At 41.8% G+C, this 26707-nt stretch overlaps 1 protein-coding gene across 1 annotated transcript in view; it reads right to left on the reverse strand.

The window, feature by feature from the left end:
* Positions 1–21638, reverse strand: part of FYB (FYN binding protein) — a 181313-nt gene extending 159675 nt beyond the window's left edge. The window contains exon 1 of the mRNA XM_006889579.1: positions 20498–21638. Coding sequence (XP_006889641.1) covers positions 20498–21617 — 1120 coding nt within the window. The 5' untranslated portion in view covers positions 21618–21638. The remainder of the gene's footprint in view (positions 1–20497) is intronic.
* Between the last annotated feature and the right edge of the window lie 5069 nt (positions 21639–26707).

Consider the following 26707-nt stretch of genomic DNA (forward strand, 5'->3'; position numbering starts at 1 on the left):
GAATTTTTTTAGTAACTGTTTTACTCTGGTGGCATAGTGATTGGCTGAGTACTTCTGATGGTTCAAATCCACCAGCAGTTCTTCAGGAGAAAGGGAGACAGTCTCCCGTGAAGATTGGCAGCCTCACAAACCAGAGGGAGGGTCAGTGTGAGTGGGAACTGACTGGACAGCAGTGAATTTTTTTTTTGTTTCCTTTAATCTCACCAGTTCTGTGTCTGCTGCTGTGATATCATTGCTTCTGAGCTCCAGAAGAGTTCATGGAACTATACCACCAAGCTCTCCTTTCTCTTCTACAGTCTGCATGTGCACATCTGTTCTCCCCACCCTCACGTTCCTTTTTTTTTCACCTCTCTTGTCTCACTTGTCTGGTTTATGCCTGCTTTAACTCAGGGGCACAGTATAGGCATAATTCCCAAACAGCTCCACTCCTTAAGTCTCCAGGACGATTTAAGCCAGAGCACCCAGTGCTTGTATACTCCTTACTTACACTGGTATTGACCACATGGTAATATAAGTATCCACTTATTTGCATGTAGCTCCTATTAGAAGACAAACTTCAAGAGACCAGAGATAAGCCTCTCTGATTTCTATTGGCTCTCTAGAGTCACATATGGTTCCTGATCAACATAAGTTACTATCCATATCTAGCGGCAAGAAGCAGTGCTGCAATGCAGAAGGCACACAGTTTGAGACCACCAGCTGCTCCCCGGGAGAAGGATGGACACTCTCCCATGTGCCTCCAAAAATCCACCAGAAGGTCAGCTGTGGGTCGGTTCCAACTTGATGTTACACAACAACAACAACATCCACAACTGTTACTCTCAATGACGTCCTTGGAAAAAGACATCATGCTAGGAAAGATGGAGGGTTCAGAGAAATAAAGGGAGACATTTAATAAGGTGGATCGACATAGTGACTTTAGCAATGTGCTTGAGGATAATGAGTATGTGCGGGACAGGGCAAGACTCAGTGCTGTCGTTCATAGGGTCGCTTTGCATTATAGTCAACTCTATGGCATTTAATAACAACAATCCACAACCACAGTATCTCCAATTCCAAAATAATAGTGCTTTCCTTTTCTCTCCAATGTCTAATCAGGAAAATTAAATCAGACTCTCTAATGATGGTGGACAAAAGTGTTGAGTGTTTTTGTAAAGCTCTGTCCCTGTGCCCTATTCTATCTCCATCTGCTTCCACGGACCTCCATGGTTAGTCTTTTCATCTGAATGGTTTCTGAAACATTGTGATGTTTTTATGTGTCATTGAGTCCCTTGTGACTCATAGTGACTCTGTGCACAGCAAATCAGGACCCTTCCCTGTCTTGAGCCAATACGCTCATTACTCTAGTTATTGTGTCAATCCATTTCAGCCAGGTCTTCCTTTCCTATGTTGTCCCTCCACTTTTGCCAGCATGATGTCCTTTTCCAAGGATTGGCAACCTACTTAAAATATGTGAGATGGAGCTTCATTTTCCTTGCCTCCAGGCAGGCACCACTGGGCCAATTGGTATCATCATGATAGATGGAGAAGAGATTGAGATTGTTAACAATTTAAGCTCACATGGTTCCACAATCAATACTCTTGCACCAGCAGTCAAGAAATCAAAAGTCAAATTGCATTAGGAAAATGTGCTCTCAAGGACCTTTTCAACGTGCTGAAGAGCAACAGTGTCAGTCTGGAGACTGAGGTGCACCTGATCCATACCACGGTCTTCTCAATTACTTGCAATGCATTAGGGAATTAGACAATGACTAAAGATGATAGAAGAACAATTAATGTCTTTGACTGTGGTGCTAAGTACGAGTATTGAACTTATTGTGGACCCCAAGAGTACAAACAGGTCTGTCCTGGAGACCTGTTGTAAATGGAGTAAAGACTCTTAATTAAGCTGTTTTATAATAATTCAATTTTCCAAGAATAGTCTAAGACATTTCACAAGGTGATTGTTTTTCCATATAGTTTTAAAACAGAATTTTAGGACCTTATTCACCCACTTATTCATTCAACCCATGTTTGCCCAGTGTAAACATTTTCCTCATACTTGTACACGTATGAGGGAAAATATGCGGATAAATAGGGCATAGGTCCTGCTTGGGACTCACAGTACAGAAGGATTTGGCAACAGAAATAACTAACACAGTACGGGATGCAATTTGTGTGATTTTGCAGGAAATGTTAATTCAATGTTAAGTATGTGGGAACTGAAGTACCACAGGATCTTCTAGATCAAGTCCTGTCCATTAGAACATGAAAAGGATGGAAATGTTTGTTGTCTGTGCTATACAGTCGTTGTTAGGTTGTTACGTGCTGTCTAGTCACAGCTGACTCATAGTTGACCCTCCAGGAGGCTGTCAGAGGCTGTAAATCCCATGGGTGGAGTTTGTCCATCTTTCGGCTTCTGGTGGATTCAAGCCATATGCCTTTAGGGTGGCCGCTCAGCTCCTTATCACTGGGCCACCAGAGCTCCCTGTACTGTATAGTAGCCAACAATCCAAAGTGTCTGTCTAAACACTGAAAACACAGCTGGTGTAAAACAGAAAGTGAATTTTTCATTTTAAATAGTCACCAATGGATAGTGGCTGCACTTTTGGGCGGGACAGTACAGACCTAGACTATAGTTTTACAGACAAGTGAAAATGTAAAAGTTCAGAAAATATGAAATCTAAAAGGTGGGTGGCAATGGGACAGGTTTGTGACAGACAGTGAATGGCTCAGGCCAGGCCGGGGTTCAGAACTATTGTTCACAGGGTCGCTACAAGTTGTAGTTAACTGGATGGCACATAACAACATTGTTCATAGGGTTTCTGAAAGCCTATAGATGGTCAAGCCTGCTTCCTAGTGTGTCTGTCTTAAAATGGGAACTTTGCTGAAACCTCTCCACTCAACCCCCTTGATAGCAGTAGTCAGGAGATCAGGATATGCATGTTGTTGTTACGTGCCATTGAGTCACCTGTGGTTCTTAGTGACCCTATGTCCTACCGTATGCTGCTCTGTCCTGAGCCAGACTTACTGTCTGTGACACACCTACCCTTCATTACCCAGTCACTGTGTTAATCCTTTTCATCCACGGTCTTCCTCCCTTTTGCTATCCCTACACCTTTCCAAGCATGATGTCCTTTTCCAGGGATTGGTCCTTCCTGGCTACATGCCCAAAGTATGTGAGATGGAGCTTCAAAATTCTTGCCTCCAAGGGGAAGCCTGTTTCAGCCTCTTAAGGGTAAACCTATTTGTTCTCTTGGCAGTCTATTTTCAAGACTCTTCTTCAGCACTACAAATCAAAGGCATCAATTCTTCTGTCATCTTTGATCATTATCCAGCTCTCTGATGCACAGCAAGGAAATGTGAAGATCATGGCCTAAATCAGATGTCCCTTAGTCTCCAAATCGACATGGTTGCTCGTAGAACTTTTGATAGGCACATAACAACAACACCAACAATATTTGCCATTAGACATTATTCAAAATCCATAGAACTGTATAACACGGAAAATGAGCCTTAATGTGAAGCATGGACTTTGTTGTTAGGTACCATTGAGTCACCTATGACTCATAGTGACTCTATGAACTACTGCTCCAAAACTTACCCCCCCCCCCCCCGAGCCATCTTCACCATCTCTGGTATACTTGAACCCATTCTTAGAATCACTGTGCTAATCTATCTTGCAGGAGGTCTTTCCTTCTTTCCGTGACCCTCCACCTTTCCCAGCACGATGTCATTTTCTAAGGGCTGACAACTTAGATAGTTAATGATAATGTATCAACACTGTTTTATCAATTTTAACAAATGAATTATACAAACCTCAGGTATGAATAACAATATATGTCAGACCTCTCTGTACATTCCCCCCCCCATAAACCTAAAACTGCTTTAAAAAAAATAGAATGTGTTGGAAACAAAACACAACAGAAACAAGAGCCTTTCCCGGTGTGTCTCCACGCCTCCCCAGCAGTGAAGAGGCTGTTAACAATCCCTATGGAAGGGCAATTCTTCCAGTATCTCCATTCTTCAACCCAAGAATTGTGCCCCTGTCTTTAGAAGACATTTAACTTCTCATAGATCTCAAAGCATTCCTAGTATGATCTGCAAATTTGCCCATCAACTTCACAGCAAGATTAAAAGAAAACAGTCTTCAGTTTACAAAAATACTGTGACAGGCTTAAATAAGGGAGAAAAAAAAGTGTTTTATCATTGCCACAGCCACCTTCCCTCTTCTTTTATCATTAGGCTCACGACAAACACAGGAATCTGTCTGCAGTGTCTAACCTTGAGTGTTTTTCTTCAAGCTTAACACACCTTTTGAAGATAGAACAGAAAAGCAGTAGAAGAGAAAGGCTGCCTTGATTTTAAGATGTCTGCTTAGCTTGTTTTTGCACTGCTATAATTTCCTTTAAGGGAGCTCTCTGTTAAGAGCTGTGCTGCCAATCCAAAGACAGGTAGTTCGAATCCGCTAACGGCACTGAGGGAGAGAGGTGGGCAATCTCCTTCTGCAATTTACAGCCTTTGAAGATCTGCTGGAGGATCAGCTATGAGTTGGTTTAGACCCAATGGCAATGAATTTTAGTTATTGTTAAATTTCCTTCACAGGGTGCAATGATTAAGCACTTGGCTACTAACAAAATGTTGGTGATTTGGATTCCCCATGGACTCTGGGGGATGAAGATCTGATGACATGCTCCAGGGAAGATGAATCTCAGTCAGCTTGTTGCTGCCAAGCTGATGCAATTCTGACTTCTACCATTGTTTAAGTGGGAGGTCAGGGAAGGAAAGGAAGACCCTCAATAAGCTGGATTGTCCCACTGACAACAACATTGGGGGTTTGTAAAGATGATTAGGGACCAGGCAGAGTTTCCTCATTCTACCCCAATAGGCAGTGTCATGATGGGTGGAGAGGAGATTGAAACTGTCAACAGCTTCATCTTGCTTGGCTCCACAATTAATACCCTTGCTACCAGCAGTCAGGAAATCAGGAGATGCATCCATTGGGAAAATCTGTAGTTAGGAACCTCTCCAAATTATTGAGGAGTAATGATGTCAGTTTGAGGACTAAGATGTGTCTGATTCAAGCCATAGTCTTTCTTATTGCTTCCCATGCATCTGAGAGCTTGACAACGAATAAGGATGACAGAAGAATTGACACCTTTGAGCTGTGATGTTGGAGAAGAGCACTGAATATCCCATGGATGACCAAGAGAACAAACAGGTATGTTTTGGAGAAGGTGCAGCCAGAGTGCTTTTTGGAGGCAAGAATGATGAGGCTTTGCCTCACATATTTTGAGCATGTTGCTAAGAGGGGGTGATGGTGCTAGGAAGGGTGGAGGGTCGGTGAAGGAGAGGAAGACCCTCAACCAGGTGGATTGTCATGGTGACTGCTGCAATGGGCTCTTGTGTGTCAGGAAGTGTGAGGATGAACAGGGTTCAGATCACAGGCTTGCTATGAGTTGTATTCGACTTGACAGCACCTAACAACCACAGCAACTGTGTACAGGGATGTAATGCAAGGACACATAAAGATGGTGACACTTAGGTGTGCCATGTGAGCATTACCGAGCTCAGTAAAACATTAGGCACCTGCATGGCAGATGAGAGAAAAGGAAATGGGAATGAAAGAAGAGAGAGAACAGAAAAAAGGAAGAAAATAAACAAAGGGAGAGAGTGGTGAGGATCTTTGATTCCAGGTGTTCTGTGGTGGTTGCTGCGGGGAGGGACTGGTGGGCTCTTGTGCCCTCCAACACTGTTGTGCAGATGTTTAAAAAGTAAAATATCTAAAGACCTATGGCACTTCACACTCCCCTATAAGGTCCCCCCACCCCCATTTCTTCACAATCCAGCAAACTATCAGTTAATCTGGGACAAGGCCAAGGACTCTGGCATTCGGGTGTGAAGTTACAATGATGAGTAAAGGGGGCTACACCATCACAGTCGTTACACATTTGAATATCACCTTTCCGCTTTTCTAGTTAAGCAAATTTTAAGGGCAACAATCAGACACTATCTATTTGCTCAAATAGATGATTCACTCATTTGCACGCCTTGACATAATCACTAACATCTAGTATCCTGTCTTAGTGTTACAGCATTTATTTTTAATTTGTTTTGAGAAAACACCTATGGTCTAGAAATGCTTCCTCTCCTCTGTCCACTTTCTCCCAATCACATTCTCACTGACTGCAATGTCTCTAATATGTTCCAAGAGCAACCTGCCCAGACTTACCATGGATAAGCTTGGTAAATAAGCTGGTTCCTGGGCTCTATCTGAGGTCACCTTGGGGCATTGTTATGAAATGGCAGGTCTGAGAACCTTGGACTCAGGCCCTATTTCATTGCTCCATTGCTCCATTGCTCCAAGGGAATCCTGTAGCACAGTCTTTGGGAGCTGCACAGCTAACTCAAAGGTGGGGCCTCCTGAAGAGTTCAAATTCCTCAGCTGCTCCAGGGGAGAAATAGGAGCAGTCTCTTCTCAGGTGACTGACAGCCTCAGAAAACCAGCTATGAGTCAGTTCTGACTAGACAGTAATAAGTTGCTGGTAGTTTCTTCCCTCCTTGCTCCTTAGGCATATAGGACACATCTGTTGCTAGTTAGAACGAACTACCTGTTTTGTCCGTCTTTCTCCTTTGAGACCCATTTAGCATCCCGATAGGAAGACAAATGCGTATGGGACAATGTTTGGCCTGGATGGCTAATATTTTAGCTCAGAGAAAAATCTGAAAAGCTTCAAATTCCAGGTCTGGTAGGAGAAAGTTGCTCTTTAGAATTCTTCCTTTTAAAGGATTTATACTTCTTAAGCACAAAAAAACCAGAGTGCATGATAACATAACCTGATTATTTGCACTAATTTGGAATTAATTATCCTTGTACTTTTAATATGCCAAAAAACCAAACAGATACTGTCTTGGAGAACGTGCAACCAGAGTGCTCCTTGGACGCGAGGTTGGTGAGGCTTTGGCTCATGTACTTTGGGCATTCTGTTAGGAAAGGCTATTCCTTGGAGAGAGACTTCCTGCTTGGAAAAGTGGAGGGTCAGAAAAAAAGGGAGGAAAATCCTCAATGAGAAGGATTGATACAGTGTATGTGTCAATGGATATGCCAGGGATCCTAAGGGTGGTGCAGGACAGGACAGAGTTAAAATGTTGTGCATAAGGTCTCTGTGAGTCATACTTGATGAGACAGTACTTAATAACAACAACATTCTTCTATTGTGAGTTCTGGTGGTATAATCCATAGTGATCTGTGCTGCTAATCCAAAGCCCACCTGTCTCTGATGGTTTGAATGCATCAACGCCTCTTCAAAACACAGTCTTCTTCCATTATGATTTGTAGCCTCATAAAACCATTGGAGAGAGTAGCAGTGGCATAGTAGGGCAGCAAGCAGTAAGTGTGGGAGAAGATGTGTAGAAGTGGGCACTCTCATACACTGGTGCTAGGACTGTAAAATGGTGCAACCACTCTGAAATACAGTTTGGCATTCCCTCAAAAAGTTGAACATAGAAACTCCATTTGACCCAGCTATTCCACTACTAGGAATATACTCCAAGGACATTTGAACTGAGACTCAAATGGATATTTGTACACCAATGTTCCTAGCAGTGTTATTCACCATCACAAGAACATTGAAACAACCCAAATGTCCAAACAAAACTGAAGGGATTGACAAACTGTGGTGCATTCACATAATGGAATACTATGCAGCACTCAGGAGCAACTATTTTGAAAAATATGATGTAACAGGAGAAGCTGCAGAGTATTATGCTGAGTGAACTAATGCAGTCTAATAAGGACAAATATTGCATAAGACCATTATGGTAAAAATAGAAGGATAACAACTAAAATGTGTACAGGAACTCAAGGGGAGTGACGGGGTGAGGGTAGGTAGGGATCAAACTACAGGGCTGTACAGTTTGCTGGCTGGAGAGAGTGGGGGGAAGCAAATGGGAAGGATCCGAGTGAGGGTAATGATGGGCGAGGGCCAATGGTGATTGATTTTATAAAACATAATGTATGAGAATGATTGTATGAAACACAATGTGAATGAAAAATAATGTGAAATACATGTATATAAGTTTTGTAAGAAAACCAATTTAAAAAATATCTTGCAAAATAGAGTGTGTATGAATTATCATTTGAAACTCAATGTAAATGAAGATAGTATAAAACACAATGTATATGAATGAAACATAAAGGAATTATTATATGAAAACCTATTTAAAAAACGCAACAACATAAGCCCATTGGAGGGATACTGTGTGTCAGAACCAACTGATGGCAGTTAATCTTTTGAGTATAAATCTATCAACGGTGGTGTAGCGGGTTAAGTGGTGAGCTACAAATCGAAAGGATGGCATTTTCAAATCAACCAACCACTTTGAAGAGGAAAGATAAGGCGGTGTGCTACAGTTGAGATTTCCAAGCCTCAGAAAGCCAATGGAAGATTGACATGAGCTAGAACCAGCCCAATGGTGGAGGGTGGGATGAGGGGGGGTTGGTTTTGGTTTGCTTCTCTTGGGATTTGTTCTTTTATGGAAAGGAGCTGTGCTGGCAACCTGAAGATACGCAGTTTGAGAGAAAGATGAGTATCTCCTCCCGTGGGATTTACTGTCTCTGAAAACTTTCTGGAGGGTCATCTCTGGGTCAGTTCCAATCGAGGGTATATACCAACATAAAAATATGCTGCTGTTGGGATTGGCTAAACTCTCCGCAATATATTTTGATCAGCAGCAGTTCATTTCTCGTAACACAATGGCTATCAACAGTAGCATAAAACAAAACCACTTCCTCCCTCCCGGCCATCGCTTCCCACTGTCACCTTCCGCCCTCAAGTGAGATGAGGCTGTAGCCTTTGAACAACAAGCTTCTGTTTGGGGTGTAGGAAAAACCAATTGCTGTTGAATCTACCCTGACTCAAGGTCATTTCATTTGTGTCATAAGGATTTCATCCTTCTCCCACATAGGGATTTCACTGCTGGGTTTGTTTGTTTGGTTGGTTGGTTTTTTTCGGGTGTGTTTTTGCTTTGTTTTGTTTTGGTTTTGGTTGGTTTCTTTTAAGTAGATTACCAGGCTTCTCTTCTCAGCTGTCTCTCAATAGACTTGAACCCCTAACCTTTCAGTTAAATGTGTTATTGTTTACCATTGAGTTGGAATTGGCCCATTGCTGACCCTCCAGTAGGTTTTCAGAGGCAGTCAAGTGCAAGGGAAGAGGTTGTCCATCTTTCTCCAGCAGAAAAGCTGGTGAATTGAAATTGAAAACCTTTGGGTTGATGGTGCAATTTCTTACTGCTACGCTTTATGGAACTCTGGTAGTCTAGTGGTAAGAAGCTGTACTTTAATATCAAAGACATGCAGTTTGAATTCACCAGCAGCTCTTCAGGAGAAGAATGACCAATCTCCCATCTTTCGAGTCAGTTCCCACTCAACAGCACACAACAACGGCAACAAGCTTTAGTGCGTGTTAACTACTGGCACCACTCTTCTGTTTTCTCAGTAGCTCAGAATTCAGCAGCCTCTTTGGTCTTGACACTAGATAACACTCAGCATTTTCTGTGGGTTTTACTGACAGAGTTCATTGACCCCAAAGAAAGGAGGTTCATGACGATAATAGAAGGAATTAAAAAGAATAAAGTTGTTAAGAATCACAGCTTAGGAGATGAGAAGGAAAAGAGAAAGGCCATGGGGGAACAGAGGAGTGTCACTCACTAGGTTTTACACAGGCTGCCTCATCCTGTCTTATTCCACACAAGTAAGAACCAAACTCATGAGATATGAGTCAGCACCAACTCATACCTGACCATTCAGCAGGTTTTCAGGGACTGTAAATCACACAGCAGATTTTCCATCTTTCTCTTATGAAGCAGCTGGTAGATTTGAACCACCTGTATTTGGGCTGGAAGCACAACTCCTTGCCTCCTAGGCCACCAGAACTCCCTAAGAGCTGCACTAGAAATAGCAGTCTCCTCCCTGTAATGAGCTGCTTAAGAAAACCCACAGGAGGACAGCTATGAGTCAGTCTTGACTTGACGGCAAACAACAACAGTGGATAAAGCAAGAGTTCCCAATTGGTAGATAGAGATCTTGGAAAAGTGTAGAACGTGTCATCTTGTAGCACTCACCCAGCCATAGCATCGTAGTTTCTCCCCAGGAAGATGAAGAACTCATGCTTGAGAGCAAACACAGGTGGCCTTTACTACAGAGTGTGGTTCTTAGCTTGCTCAGATGCTTGTTACAATGGGCCAAGACTCTTATCTCTGACTTAGAAATACAAGTCACTGAAATGCACTTCTAGACCTGCTTCATCCTTCTTCCACTTTTGAAAACCAGCCAAGGAGCAAGCCACAGTTGCCTCTATGCTCGTCTCATTTTTCCTGCATGTATGCATGTGTGTTCTCTTTAAATCTACAACAATCAGGAGCTAAGGGCTGGAAAGCAGAGAAAAGCAGGGCTCAGCATCCAGCTGAAATCTATATCCTTAACAAAGATAGTCAGTGGAACACCGATACCTCAGCCTATTTTAAGGCAACAGTTAGGATCTTAAAGTAAAACACCAAGGGAGCCTAGAATTTATTTTCTTTCCCCCCCTCTCAATATAAACTGTGCTTCTTTCTCTCCTGGTAAAAGTTGAATAGCTTTTATGATAAAACCTTATTAGTAAAAGTTGAATAGCTTTTACCCCAGAACAAGGTGGGGGTGGAGCAAAGCCATCAAAAGGATTGTAATTGAGTTGCTTCCAGCTCCTGGAACAGAGAGTAGAACTGCTCTGTAGCATTTCCAAGGCTGTGGGTTTTCAGAAGCCTGCCTCCAGGCCTTTCTCATGTTCACTTAGCGAATAAACTACCCCGAGGCTGCACTTGAAGGTCTGCAATATTTGCCCATGGGCTTTTAAAAACATTCTTCTTTTAAGATGCTTGGTTGTTTAGTTACCTGCACAGGACAGGACAACATTTTGTTTTATTGTGCTCTGGCCAGCCACGGTGAGGCACAGCTGACTTGATGCTACCTAGCAACAACACATAGGTTGTTGCTGCTAATCGAATTGGGAGAATGATGAGAAAATCTAGAAAAAGCAAGGCATCACCTTGGAAGGCCCACTCCCTACACACCTGTCTACCTCAACCAACTACTGCCATCCTCAGAACGGCACCCTCTCCATCGCCCAGGGCTGTTGCTAACTGAAACGGCTGCCTGGGCACGAGCTGGAGGGCAGCTGCAGGCTGCTGTGGTCTCGTCTGAGGCATACAAAGAGTGGGTCCTACAGGGCAGGGTTCTCACTTCAAGGGGGGAGAAACCTCATATGGGTTTTTGTTGAGCCCTGCCCCCTCCCAACCAGATGTCAAGCTTTCAGTTACTTTCCTACTGGGCACTCTGGATTTCCCCCCTCCCCCCCTAGCTTGTATATAATAGCAGGAATGAAATGACACTTTAAGAAGGACAAAATGTTGTTTATAAATCTATTTACTAATGGCAAGAAGCTGCGCTGCAATCCCGAAGGCACGTGGTTCGAGGCCACCAGCTGCTCTGAGGGAGAAGGATGGGCAATCTCTTCCTTTGCATTTAACTGCCTCTGAAAACCTGTGAGAGGGTCAGCTGTGGGTCAGTTCCAATTGTACGGTACACAACAACAATAGTTAACATGTCAGTGTATCCACTGACGAACTCAACTTTTCCTTTTTTAAAAAATGTCCATATTCAGGAGTTCTGGTGGCCTCGTGGGTAAGAAGTTACATTGCCAGCTCATGGGCAGGTGGCTTGAATCTACCAGCTGCTTTGCGAGAGAAAGAAGAAAGATGGACAGCTTCCACCTGTGGTTTACAGCCTCTGAACACCCATGGAGGGCTGGCCAGGAGCCAGTGACCACTCCATGGCAACGACTTAGTTTTCACGTTAGTTAGTATCCATATATTGGGGAAAAAAAGAATTAATCTGGAGTTTGAGAAATATGCCTAGGGCTTTAGAGCCAATTTTATTATAATCATTGTGTCTCCTCTAAAAAACTCCTTGCTAAGGTTCTATTAAATTGGTTTCAAGGTTCCAAGGTCCAATAAGTTGGAACCAATTCATTAGTTGACTGTCCACTAGATTTCCACGGCGGTAAATTGAATGGGGAATGCCTGCCCATCTTTCTCCCATGTAATTACTGGTTGACTAGAATCCAAAGAGAAGTGTGGCCTCTGGGGTAGGTGTGGCTTCCGGGTTAGCACCATAATACCCCAAAGTCTAGGCTACCTGGGCTCCCTATATCGGCTCTGGAAGGATAAGGAATTTAATTTTTGCCAAGCTAGGTAGCTGGTATTCTGCTCCTGAGATAAAATTCTGTTCTTCCAATCACTTGTGTTACTCCTGCACTATAAATGTTAATTTCATTTTGTTAAAAAATATGCAAAAAGCTTCCTTGAGCATATGAACCCATCATATTCAGAGAATATTTTCATCAAAGCAAAGACGAGTTTTAGCACTGAATATATACATTGGAAAACTAATTTTTCAAGATGGTTTTACTTGGCTTGGAAATGATTTTGATAGACTGTATGAAGAAAAGCAGCTAATGCCCACTGAGTAAATGAAGCATTAACACAAAAATCGGCTCCAAATATTCTAGCTAATCTTTTTTAATTTTACTTATGTAAGTATGATTGAAACGAAACTAGCCAAGAAAAACCTTCATATTTAAAAAGGTACTTTCTTTGAGTTAAGAAAAATGAGATATTGTAAAGACTGGCAAGTATTTAATATTTGGAATTTAGATTTCACTGACATTTTCATGCTTCCTTTTGTACTTACATTGTGATTTCATTTTAATGGATTTTACCTGTGTGTATTACGTGAATATTGTGATTTCATTTTAATGGATTTTACCTGTGTGTATTAATAAATATTTCAGAAATAAAACAATATTGATCAAGCATGGTGTATATATTAAATAGTATCACAATACATTTCATACTTTGAGAGTAGGTAAGCCACTATGACGTATTTATATATTAGGTACATTTGCTACTTAAAACTATTCTACTAAATTGATATGATGCTATCTAATTAGGTGTCTTTTGTTTTGCACATTAAGCCAGACATAAACTGCCTGCTCACCACTCATCTGTCTTTGGTCCTTTGGTGGCTTAGGTGTTGCTGCGATGCCCCTGATAATGCAAACAGGTTTCAGCTGAGCTTCGGGGCTAAGGCTCGTAGGAGTAGCCTGGCAGCCTCCTCCTGGAAATTAGTCAATGAAATCTCTATGGATCACAAGCACATATTGTCTGACACAGTGGTGACAAGTTAGCCCCTCAGGGGGTAAGTGCAGAGAAGGCAGACGGACAACAACAAAGGTTGAACACAGACCAAAGGTTGAGAAGGTGACCAGGGACTGGGAGACATACCCAGTATTATTTACTCTTGATGAATGGTGCATATTTTAAATGCTGGGAATATTGGACAAAGGCAATAACAGACGGAGGGTATATCTGACATACAGATTTCAGGAATTAGGTACAAACTTGGAAAGGAGAAATGAAGCTGAGGTTTAGGAAAATAGTATCACAGTTTTGACAGACTATGGTGCTTTTGGATGAAGTTTTAGTTAAATCAAACAGACTATAATCACAAATATTGACAATGTACTCTTCCGTGAGTAAATCTCATCAGTAAATTATTCCACTTTGCTCCAACTGGTACCTTTTAAATCTCAGTGGATAATAACATAAAGGTAGAATCTCATTTCGCCTAAAGTATATAATCTTTCTTTAAGATCATAGTAAAAGCAAATGGGTAAAATTTCTAATTAAACTATGTGGCACATAATTTATTCTGGAACTCTCTTATAGAAAAATGCATGCTTAGCCTGATATGTTTGGAATACCTATTTGTCAGGATTGAAATAAAACCCCAAACTCAGAAAACTTTAGCGTCTGTGGCAGCACAAGAGGGATGTTTTCTCTGAAAGTGAGTAATTCAGGACCATAGCTGATGGTGATGCTCAGAAAATGGAGAAAATGTTCTCCTAACCTGACCATGGTTGGAGGAGGGGCATAGGAATGTATCATACAGAGAATGACCTTACACACACTGATCTTTATTACTTCAATATCATGAGATGAAAGCCATTGATCTTGGCTTCATGGTCTCTCTACACCTCTATTTGGCTAAACCAAATGACTGTCTTTGATCTTGATCAGCAGGTGACAGAATCTGTGGGTGACCATTGTCTAGGGCTCCCTGGACATTTCCCAGTGCTCCTCATCCTTTTTGGGTTGGCAAGGGGAGGAAATGTAGGCATGACTCCAAGCTGGTGGCAAACTCATTGGAGGCATTGTATATTCTTTGCTGCCATTTTACACACTTCACTGATAAATTTATAAGTAAGATGTATGCCAAATGCAGTTGTATAACTCTTAGAATAATCTTCATAATATAAAATAATGAGGAAATCATATGGTTGGGAATAAAGTTTTTTTTTTAATTTAGGTTGTTTATTTTTCATTTCAATGAACATCTACAGAGATTTTGGGATTCCATTCATTCATTGTTGCACCCTTCTCCCCGCACAAACCCCTCCCCCCCATTTGCTCCTTTCCTTGAAAAGCAAAAGAAAAACTCCCTCATTGGTACACAATCCCCCCCCCCCGCATAAAGTTTTAATGTTGTTATGCGCCGTCGAGTCGTTTGTGACTCATAGCGACCCTATGTACAACAGCCCTAAACTCTGCTCTGTCCTGTGCCAATCGCACTGTCTCTGACACACCCATCCTGATTACCCCAGTCACTGAATCAACCCACCTCATAGAGGGCCTTCCCCTCCTGCGCTGTCCCTCCACCCTACCAAGCATGATGTCCTTCTCCAAGGACCGGTCTCGCCTTACAACATGTCCAAAATATTTTAGCCAGAGCCTCAGAATCCTTGCCTCCAAGGAGCCACCCAGTTTAACCCTCTCCAGGATGAATCTGTTTGTTTTCCTAGCAGTCCATGTTACTCTCAATACTCTTCTCCAGCACCACAGTTCAAAGGCATCATCAATTCTCCTTCTATCCTCCTTGGTCATTGTCCAACTCTCTGATGCCTAACAAGTGATTGCAAAGACCATGCATGACCTGTATCAGACACACCTGAGTCTCCAGAGAGACACCATTGCTCTTCAGTACTTTGGAGAGGTCCCTAACAGCAGACTTTCCCATGGCAATACGCCTTTTAATTTCCTGGCTACTGGTGCCAAGAGTGTTGACTGTGGAGCCAAGCAAACTAAAGTTGTGAACAGTCTCAAAAAACGTAGAGACAGTACTCACCTGTTTTACTACTGCAATATCCCAGATACTGTGATAAACACTGTAAATATGAGCTTCATTATGCTATTATCTTGCAAAAATCCTGTAAAATTACATACTTTGGGCATGTGGCCATGTGGGACCAGTGCCTGAAGAGCAATGATGTCAGCCTGGAGAATAAGGTGAACCTGATGCATGCCATGGTCTCTGCTATCACTTGCTATGCATCAGAGATATGGACAATGACTAGGGTTAGTAGAAGGAGCATTGATGTCTTTGAGCTTTGGTGCTGGAGAGGAGTATTGAATATACCATGGACTGCTAAGAGAATGAACAGGTTTGTCCTGGAGAGGATTAAACCAGGTTGCTTCTTGGAGGCAAGGATTCTGAAGCTTCATCTGACATACTTTGGACATGTTGCAAGGAGGGACCAGTCCTTGGAGAGGGACGTCATGCTTGGGAGGATGAAGGAACAGCACAAGAGAGGAAGACCCTTAATGAGATGGATTGATTCAGAGACAATGAGTTTGGCACAGAATAGGACAGGGTTTAGGGTTGTTGTACATAGGGTCACTATGAGTCACAGGTGACTCGACAGCACATAACAACAACATCAATTTATTAAATAATTAGACTAAATACCTACTGATCAGTGGTTCAAATTATTCATTTGCTCCACAGAAGAAAGATGGGCAATCTCTCAAAAGGCTTACAAACTTGGTTTGATGAAATATTGTAATTAATTACATGACTCAATTGTAATTAATATTAGAAAACAAATTACGGGTGAATGATTTCATGAAAATGAATGATTTGTAAACTTTTCACTCAAATAAAAAAGATGTTTATAGCTTTGGAAACCTGGTGGAGATGGAACAGATTTGACAGAAGTGGGGTTTTGTGGGTGCTTTCCATTTAACCCATAGATTTCCCAAAGCGCACACACATTGTCCTGGGAGAAGTGCAGACAAGATCTCCTGAGGAGCAGGGATGGCAAAACTTCATCTCACAGACTTTGGGGCTGATTTCAGGAAGGGCCAGCCCTTGGTGAGAGACATCATGCTGTGAAAAGTGGAGGATTAGAGAAAGAGAGAAAGACCCTCAACAAGATTTGGCCCAGTAACTATATATTTGTACATGTAACAGAAGGAGGTAGGGATGGTGCAGGATAGGGCGAGGTTCAGACATGGTGTTCATAAGCTGCTATGAGTTGTGCTTGATTTGATGACCCCTAACAACAACTATTTTCTTTTTTATGTTTTTCTTTTTTGACAGTTCCCCCCCACTTCTTTGTTTTTACTATTAATTTTAATGACTGTTTACAGAGATTTTTGGATTTCCATTCACTCATTGTTGCACTTTTCTCCATGCCCACCATTCCCCTCCATTTCACTCTTCTCTTTGAAAAGTAAAAGAAAATATTCTTTCATTGTTATACAATCCCTCCCCTGAAATCCACTCCGCTATAAAGCCTTTGTTCTGGATTCCCGTCATATCCACTTATCAAGATACTAGACAGTTCAAAAAAAGAAATCAATTTCTCTTTACTAAAATCTAGAAAAACATATGGGACTTGTTACTTAAGAAAAGTATACAAATTGTGAGCCTTGAGTACAATTTGATAATTCTTATGTGAAAATCAAGGGGATTAGGTGTGTTGGAGTCAGTTAGACTGGCTCAGGATAGGGCAGGTTTCAGAGCTGTTGTATATAGGTTCTCTGTGAGTCACAGGTGACTTGATGACGCATAACCGTAACAACAACAACAACAACAACAACAACAGCAACATGGCAGAATAAAGAAAGATTGGATAGAGATATAAGAAATAATAAAGAGTAGCTTTTATGAGGTAGAGGCTTGGAAGACCATACAAACGGCAGACATGATCTAAAACAACATTTTACTATGTCCAACTATTCTATACTTAGGGAGCTCTGGTGGCTTAGTGGTAAGTGATTGAGCTGTCAGCCCAAAGGAATGCAGTTCAAATCCATCAGTTGTTCCCTGGGGAACAATCTCCTCCATTTGATTTACTGCCTCCAGCTGGATGATCTATAACAACAGTCCATCCTTGTAGGAGAAAGATGGACAATATCCTTCCATACAGATGCACAGCCTTGGAAATCCAATGGAGAGTCTCTTTGAGATAGAATTTTCTTAATGTCAGTGAGTAAATTTGTCTTTATCCTTCTTTGAAGCAAAATGTATTTTCTGTTAAATGATATTGAGTAAAGATCTGAATCAGATCTTTCTATTCTGACCTTAACTAAGGCCAATTGAATGAGAAGAATGGAGTTTTTGACTTATGGAGAAGTAGATGTAGAGGCAAGAGCCCTGGTGGTATAGGAGGTTAGGTGTTAGGCTGCTAACCAAGAAGTTGGTAGATCAAGCTTGCCAGTTATGCCTTGAGAGAAAGATGAGGCTCTGACTTCTCCAGTAAATATTTACAACTTAGGAAACCCCATACAGAGTTGTCATGAATCAGAATTCATTCCCTAGCAGTGGGTATAGATGAAGAGGAAAACAGGGCTCATTTTAGAGACTAATCTCTCATTAAAGATGGGGAGTGGTTGGGATACATTAATGAGAGGATCTGGACTCTAAACCATGTCAGGGAGTGCAGGAGAGGGTGCTGACTAAAGGGGCCCTGCGGAGAAGGTACTGTTTTGCAGAAGAGATGAGAATTGTGTTCCCCAAAGAGGTAAGTTGGAGACGTGTTTGGAAATGAGAGTCCCTGAGGCACTTATCAGTTCTCATGAGGCCAGACTGAAATGTGGAAGGTGAGTTCTTAATCTAATATGAGCTGTGTTCTCATAATAAGAAGAGGCTCAACACAGAGACAGATGTAGAGGAAAGATGACAATGTGAAGACACTGAAGCTGGAGTTGTGCAACACAAACTGAGGAACACTTGGGGATATCAAAAAGCTGGGGGGAAAAAGAAAAAAGCTTTCCCAGCACCCTCTCCCATCAACCCTTGGAGACAGGTTGAAAGAAAAGACATTTTCTAGAGCCTTCTGAGAAAGATCGGTGGTTTCCTCTTGTAAAGTTTTACAGCCTTGGAAACCTGTGAGAGGGTCACCATGAGTTAGAATCAACCTTTGAGCACTGGGCTTGATTTGGTTTGAAAACCTCCTATAAGATTTATAGACCCCAGAACTGTAAGGTTAGAACTGTCATTTGTGATGATTTGCTATGGCAGTCCTAGGAAACAAATACAATTTTGCCTGGGTCCTTATTGTTCTATTTTCTGCCTTGAAAAGAATTTCAATATTGGCTTTGCTAGGCCTGACTCCATTGCCACCATGCAGGTCCAGAGAGAGGACTTGGCTAGTGCTCACTCAAAAGAATGACTTTAAGCACCAATTACATCCAGTCTGGTTGGAGAGCAGAACTAAAGAGGGAGGACGCAGGAGAAAGCGTCCAGGGGATTTCTGTTTAATATTAGAATTATTCTCCTGGCATAAAGTTAGAGCCATAAATGGAAATCAAGATAGTTCATATTTATCTATGATAGAGAAGAAATACATTTTAAAAGACCATGAATAATGAATAATGATTTTAGGTTCTGAGCCAGAATGGAACCAAGATGACAGCTGAAGAGAAAACCCATGTGTAACTAGGTTGCATCATTTTTAGAAGCTGGATCATCACAGAGCCATATCAAACTTGCTCTCCACACAGAGCTATTGAGTGGTTTCATGACTCAGCTATTTATTGGCATAGTAGAAATTGTTTCAACAGCAAAAAAAAAAAAAACCCCAACAAAACTCTTATAACCATGATTTTGCTATTCACTGCCATTGGATGAGTCCTAACTCGTGGTGACCTCATGAATGAAATGTTGGCAGGTCCTGTGTCATCTGCTATAATTGGACCATTATTTTCTAAGGAGAAGAAATGCCTCATAATGTTAAGGTTCCAAGTAAGCATTTCTTTTTCCTCACAATAAGCAAGAGTTATGTATGATTGCCCCCAAATAGTAACCTTTCCAGAGTTGCTTGCTTTTCTTATAACTCTTCAAGGTTAAAAAACGTTGCAAGTTATTTAGCATTTCTGAGTTATGAAAAGCATAGCATTGTGGCAGTGTTTCTGGTCACAAATGAAACTGTTTTGGCTTATTGTTCTTCATTTGAGGTAGTCTCGTGGTGAAGAGACGCACTGCCATCTTACAGGCATTTGGTTTGAACCCACTAACTGTTCTTCGGGACAAAGTTGGGCAGTCTCCTCCTGTGTGATTTACTGCCTCTGAAAACCTGCTGGAGGGTCAGCTACAGGTTGGTTCTGACTCAAAGACACACAACAAACGAACATCCTGTCTAATTACTTTCTCCTTGATGAATCAGAAAAGGTCAGAGAACATTGTACTGAAAAATGGAGAAGGGCCAACATATGCAACAGCAAGTAGCATTTCACAAGAGTCCAGTTCCTCTCTCATTTGAATACTGGCTCTTAGGAAACGTATGATGAACTGTGAGAACATTTAAAGGCCTTAAGGCTGGGAGAGTGGGAGAGATGAATGAATGGAAATGAGAATCAGAAGGAGGAAGCAGGCAGAGTGTGATTACATTCTAGGTATTGTAATCAATGCTATAAAACAAAATGTGTAGAAATGGTTGAATGAAAACAGAGTGTTTGTAAATATTCACTCAAATCACAATGAAAAAAAATAGAGGAGAATTTCTTAACATTGCATTACTGACATTTTGAGCCAGCCAATTCTTTGTTGTGGGTTCATTTCTGTGCACTGTGAGATGTTTAGCAACTTCCTTGGGCTTTACCCTTTAGGTGCCAGAAGAACTCTCCAGTTATGACAATAAAAAAGGTCTCTTGGCAAGGTTAAATATTCCTGTGGGCTCAGGGTAACAACCAAATTGTCTTTAGAAGGTAACCTCTTCTTTGGAGGCATGCCCACCATTTCTGTGTAACTCTCTGTGGTAGTAACTGAATCACACTTAAAGAAATGAAACCGAAGTAAGGAAGTAAATGAAATGTCAGCCATCAAGCAAAACCATTTATCAATCAGATGTATCTGCCTCTCTCTCCCTATAAGTAGCCCACCTAGGTCTTGTGTCCCAGGAGGATATACAGGCAAGGAAAACCCCCTACCTGTTCAGACCTCTCAAATCAAATGGATAAATGCCACAGAAAATTCATCACATATCATGAGCAACCAATACAAAATTATCCCTTGGCCATTTAAAACAACCTCCACTGTGAGAAACAAAAATATATAATAGAAAATAAAAATGGAACTCACTGTTTGCCGAAGCAGGTTTTCGGTATTTTGACAAGTCAACATTGGGTGGTCGGCTGGGCTTTGGTGGAGGGGGGCCCAAGGTAAACAAAGGAGGCAATGGTTTCTGTTTGGGGATGGCTGGACCTTTGTCTCCCTTGTCCTTCTCCTGATTCTGGGCCCACGGCCTTCCCACAGTCAGTTTAGAAGGCACCTTAGGGAACTTGGCAGGAGGAGCTCCAGCTCCTGGTTCCTCCTGGTTCGCTTTGCTCAGGAAGATATTCTTGGCAGTATCAATCTTCCTCTCTTCTTTTTTTTCTTCAGCATTTCTGGGGAGGCCAGGAACTCCTCTGTTTGCTGCTGGTTTCAGAATCACTCCAGGGAAAGGCGAGCTTGACGTCTCTCCTCCAGAGTCTTTGCTGTCAGGGTCTTCCCTTGCTGGTCTTAGGGGGCTGGGTTTCGATTTGGCCCCTAGTGGGGCTGGGGTTCCTCTTGGAGGAGATGCATTCTTCACGGGGTTCTCATCTTCATCGGGACTCAGAGACGACTTCTGGCCCAACATGGGCTTAGGAAAGAGGGGCTTGGGGTCATGATCTTGAGAGGTTGACATAAACTTGCCTTTAACCCCTGCCAACTTTGGGAAAACTTGTTTCTGTTCATTTTCCTGGGCTGGAGGGTTTGACCTGGGCTTTAGGCCTGGTGGCTTTAAGTCATTGTCTTGGTTTAAACCAGGAAGCGATGGCTTATTCCCAGGAGGCCGAGGGAACACAGGTTTGGAATCTTCTTTGGGCAAGTTGGTGGGCTTAGAGCCTACAGGTTTCAGAAATCCCACTTTCACCTCAGGGTCTCTGCTGGGTGGGTTTACCTGTGTCCCAAACCGTTGGTTGACTCCAGGGGTAGGCTTTGGAAATGAGGTCTTGGGTTCCTTGTCAGTCTTTTCCTCAGGAGAAGGTTTCACTCCCAGAGGTGGCTTGGGGCCCCCAAATTTGCTGGGTCCTGTAGGAGGGCTGGCATTTCCTTGGTTGTTGAATAAGTTCATTTTAGCTTGTATTCCTGAAGGTGCATTTTGCCCTGGGACTTTGAAGGGTCGGCTGTTAACGGAGACCTCTTCTGTGGGGATGCCTCCCGAGTTAAACTTCGCCATGAGAGATTTCACATCTGCTTTTCCATCCTACAAGCATAAGGAACAAAAACTAGCTGAGAGTCAGCAGTCTTAGTCACAGTTTAAAATACTATACTTTAAAGGGTTTCCTGGTTTGAGGCCTGTGGCGCTGCTGATTGGTTAGAGAGATATTGTAACACTCATCTTCCTCTATGGCAAAATAAGTTGTGAGAATTTCTCGAAGGGGGAGGGCTATTTCTGTCCACACACTTTTTCTTTTGCTAATCTTAGACTGCCTTCTTAGTTGTTGCTTAAGGAACAGTTTACCTGTTCACCTTCCTCTCGCTCTTTATCCAGCTGGTGCTGGATTTATTCTAAGCTAATATTTTATTTCAGATTGAAAAGTGTGGAGGTGATATAACTCTTCCATATATTCCAATTTAGACTTTCAAGTAGAAACTTGACTAAAACAATGAAAGTAATTCTGCCACTTGGATGCATGCCTTAGATATCAGTGCCCTGAGCTTTGCAAGAGCTGTCTTTATCCCATCCATACTTAAGTTCTGTTTGCTAACAGGTAGAGGCGGTAGAATCTGTGTCCATTTTGGTAATATATCAAAACCAGTAACGGCGGAAACTCTATAGGACTGCCTTGACCTTTGGGGTCTCTCAGGCTTCTGCCTTTGACAAGGTGCCACTTGCTATTTAGTTCTGTTACTTTCTATTACTGGAAAATAGGGAGCTCTGGTGACTTCATGGTAAGGAGTTGCATGCACTGCAAACCCAAAGGTCTTTGATTCAAATCCACTAGCTGCTACGTGGACAAAGATGGACAATGTCCTCCCAGGTGTTTAACTACCTCTGGAAACCAACTGGAGAGGCAGCTAGGAGCCAGTTCTGACTCGAAGGGACATAACAACAACAACAATTGGAAAAGATTTGGTTTTTCCTTCTCTTATGGCTTTCTACTTCCTACTGACTGGAACTTTAACAGTTATTTTGTTTTTAATTTTTACTTTTTAAATATATTTATTTTTTACTTTTATAGCTTTTGCTGCCAAAATAAAATGGATTTTTCTATGTGTCTGTAAATACTTAGTATACCGATTCAGCTGTGTTGAGAATGAACTGTGAGAAGGTGTTCACTATAGGACAGATCCATTTTAGAGATGTGTTCTAGAAGGACACACAAGGGACACAGCAGCAAGAACTGGCTGGGCATTCTCTTTCTAGATGATTCTAGTCACCGGTCTGCCCATTCTATGAAGACATTTAGGATATCCATCTCAGAGGTCTTACTCTCGAATCCCTACCCTTCTTGAGTGGAATGAAGAGATGCTGTAATAAGCAATGACTCTGAAGCAGAGATGGGAAGAGAAAGGGAAAGTAGAATGGCAGAAGCAGAGCTGTTAGAATACAAATAAAGGCAAAGCTGACACATTGTGAAGAAAGCAATGAATGTTGCTGAAACATTTGTGCAGAAATTATTGAATGGAAGTCAATTTGTTCTACAAACTTCCACTGAAAACAATAAAATATGGAATGACTTTAAAAGGATGATGAACAGCAGGTAGTCACGTTTCATCTGGAAGAATGACAGAACTCCCTCTCTCGCCTTTGCCTCTGGTGGCACAGTCTTAGGGTGTTAGCCCAAAGGTGACATCTGTCTAGGGGTTCAAATCTGTCAGTGGCCCCTCAGGAGAAAGATGGACCCTCTTCTCAGGGTGATTTACAGCCTTCACAAACCCACTGGAGAGTGGGCTATGAAAAGCATGTTCTTTTAATATTTAAAATATTAATTAAATTAATTAAAATATTTAAAGCGTGTTCATTTAATAATGAAAATACTAAATTAATGAAAATATTTTAAAACCTAAACATTCTTGTAGGTCATATAGCCCTGGTGTGTACACTTGCTGTACAGAGGTGACTTGTGGTTGCTGTGAAGCTGAACACTGTGACACTGATGTGTCAAAAGCGATAATGGTTACCCATGATGTGTTTGGTGGAGCTCCCTGATTAAAACAAGCTTGGAAGGACAAGTGGCATCCACTTCCACAAATAGTTTGCCTCTGGAAACCCTATGAACCTAGAGAGAGGATGAAAGGCACCCAAGTGTTGAGGACTCTCCTTCATAGGGTCACTATGAGTTGCCTATTCATAGTACTTAACAACAACAACACAACAACAACAACATAGTTGTTGTTAAGTGATGTCAAGTTGTATGACTCATAGTGACCCTATGAATGAAAGACCTGGACGCTTGTATAACTATTATCATTTCTCCAAGTTCATAGAGTTTCCAGAGACAAGTTATTTCAGAAGTGGATGCCACTCCTGCTTCCAAGCTTGTTTTAATAGGAGAGCTCCACCAATCACTGTCCGTCATGAGTAACCATTATTGCATTTGACACATCAGTGTCACAGTGTTTAGCATCACAACAACCACAAGTTACTGAGCTTACACTTATGGCCATAACAATTTTCTTTCTCATACTTAAAAATCATCTAGAAAAGGGTCCACTGTCTCCTAGCTCACCTACCACTGCTGCATTTTCAAACCCATGTAATCTTTCAAGGCCCTGCTCCAATAGCACAAAAACTAAATCCTGTCCCATGCAAGACCCCTCCCTCCTCTGAATTCATTAAGCACATTAGCCTTTCAACACCTCTCTAGTTTATCTCATAATAAAACGCACATTCATTAAGTAAATTAAAAAACCTGCAAACTCAATGTTGCTCAGTCCATTTCAACTCATTGGGACCTTGTGTCAGTTTCAGAGCTGAAAATCACCGTGGGAGCATATTAGCCAGTTTTTCTTTTCAGAGCAGATGGTAGATTTGAACAACTGGAGATGCAGAGTTTTGGTTAGCAATAGAAAACCCTCTGGACCGCCCCACCAGAGCTCCTTCCAGAATGTAAATATGTGTGCTAATTCCATATCATACACATCCTATTTCATTCTCAGAGCCATCATAAGAGCATGGCGCTATGAAACTGTTTCAGAGAAGAGAAAATAGGCTGAAGTTTTAAGAGAATGTCATAGAAAGAATGTGGGATTTTGACTTGAATCCTAGTGTATTAGTGGGAATTCAGTTGCATAATCTATGAAGTTGGAGTAAGAACTCATTAGATTTTTCTCTATGTTAGAGAAAGAGTTGGTAGATTGCCTACAAGTATTTGTCATAAGACAAAGTTCGTATTAAACCCGGTTACTCCTTGGAGGCAAGGATTCTGAAGTTCCATCTGACATGCTTTGGGAATGTTGCAAGGAGGGACCAGTCCTTGGAGAGGGACATCATGCTTGGGAGGGTGGAGGGACAGCGCAGGAGGGGAAGACCTTTGATGAGATGAATAGACTCAGTGACTAGGTACTGTGTCAGAGACATTAAGTTTGGCTCAGGATAGAACAGGATTCAGGAGCAGACACAAGAATGCAAACTCCGATCTGTCTAAAGCTTCCAAGTTCAGAAACCGTGTCTTCTTCCTTTGTCTCCCAAATGCATCTAGACCAGGGTCTTTTGCCCTCAGGAGCCCATTATGTATATGAGACTTTGAGATAGATCCTATATGTGATGATTTTGAAAAAAATCCCAGGGGTTTCTTGTCACACCAAAGCATCGTGCTTATGGATTAGCAGGGTGGGCTATGAGGTCCCTGAAGCAGAAGACCAGATAGGGGCAGCCGTTGCTAGTTTGAATTGTTTTAATCTTTCATTTCTAAATCGATAGTGGGATCCCTGAATACGCCTTATTCCGGACTTTGTTTCTCTTTACCCAGAAGTCCTGCTAGTGCAGTGGTTCAAGCTCTCTGCAGCTAACTGAAAGGGTGATGGTTCAAATTCACCAGCTGCTTTATGGGAGAAAGATGCGACGGTCTCCATCTGCAGAGAAGCCAGCCTTATAAACCCCACGGGGTAATTCTACTTTGTCCTATAAGGCTTACTGTGAGTCAGAACCAACAGTTGGCTTCTGATTCTCCTTTTTCCACTTCTCTATCTCCAAATTTTCGAGTAGTTCCTGATGGTCCCTCATGGTAAGACAGTAGATCTGGGAGAAGTTACTGAACACAGTTTTTCCAGGTATCATGTTCTTAGATGACAATATTTATTTATTGAAATCTTTTTATTGTTATTCAGGTGAAAGTTTACAGAGCAAATAGATATTTTTTCTTTCAACAATTCCTGCACATTTTGCTTTGTGACATTGATAACTTACTATATTTAATGTCATATTCTGTTGTTGTCGTCAGATGTCCTGGAGTCTAGTATGACCCAGTGTGACCCTATGAACAACAGATCTGAACCTTGCCCTATTCTGTGCTACCCTTACAATCTCAGATACACTCAAGCCCATTGCTTCTATCACTGAGTCAATTGATCTGTTGAGGGTCATGCTCTCCTTTGCCATCCCTTCCCCTTTCCAAGCTTGATGTCCTCCCTGAGGAATAGCCTCTCCTAGCAACATGTCCAAAGTGTGTGAGACGAAGCTTCATCATCTTTAGGACAGATTAAGATAGCCTAGAAAGCAGGATTGGCCATTCACTTCTGAAATAATAGGCCTCTGAAAACCCTACGAATAATAGAGGAACACAGATAGATATTGTATTAAAGGTAGAACCCAAACCGGAAGTCAATCAAAATGAGGAGAAACAGTTGCAAACATTCTTTAAAAGTTGGAACATGGAATGTATGGAGTATGAATTTTGGAAAACTAGAAGTTTAAAAAAATGAAATGGAATGCATTAATATCAACATTCTAGGCATTAGTGAGATGAGATTGACTGACTTTGGACTATTAGAATCAGTCACATGGTATACCATGCTTGGAATGGAAAACAGAGGTTTTGCAACATAGTATTGCATTGATAGCTAAAAAGACAATTTCAAGTTCCATCATGATGTTGTGCCATCTACATAATGCAGGTCATTGATGAGTCTTCCAATCCTAATGCCACATTCCTCCTCATAGAGTCAAACATCCTGAATGATCTGTTCTGCATGTAGATTGAAAATATATGGAGACAGGACACATCCCTGAACCAGTCCTTTCAGAGTTTTGAACCATGCAGTGTTTCCCTGCTCTGTTCTAATGATTGCTTCTTGGTCCAAATATCAGTTTCACATGATCAC

This window comes from Elephantulus edwardii, unplaced genomic scaffold (assembly GCF_000299155.1).
Source record: "Elephantulus edwardii isolate Elephantulus edwardi_28Jun2011 unplaced genomic scaffold, EleEdw1.0 scaffold00079, whole genome shotgun sequence".
NCBI classification, from domain to species: domain Eukaryota; kingdom Metazoa; phylum Chordata; class Mammalia; order Macroscelidea; family Macroscelididae; genus Elephantulus; species Elephantulus edwardii.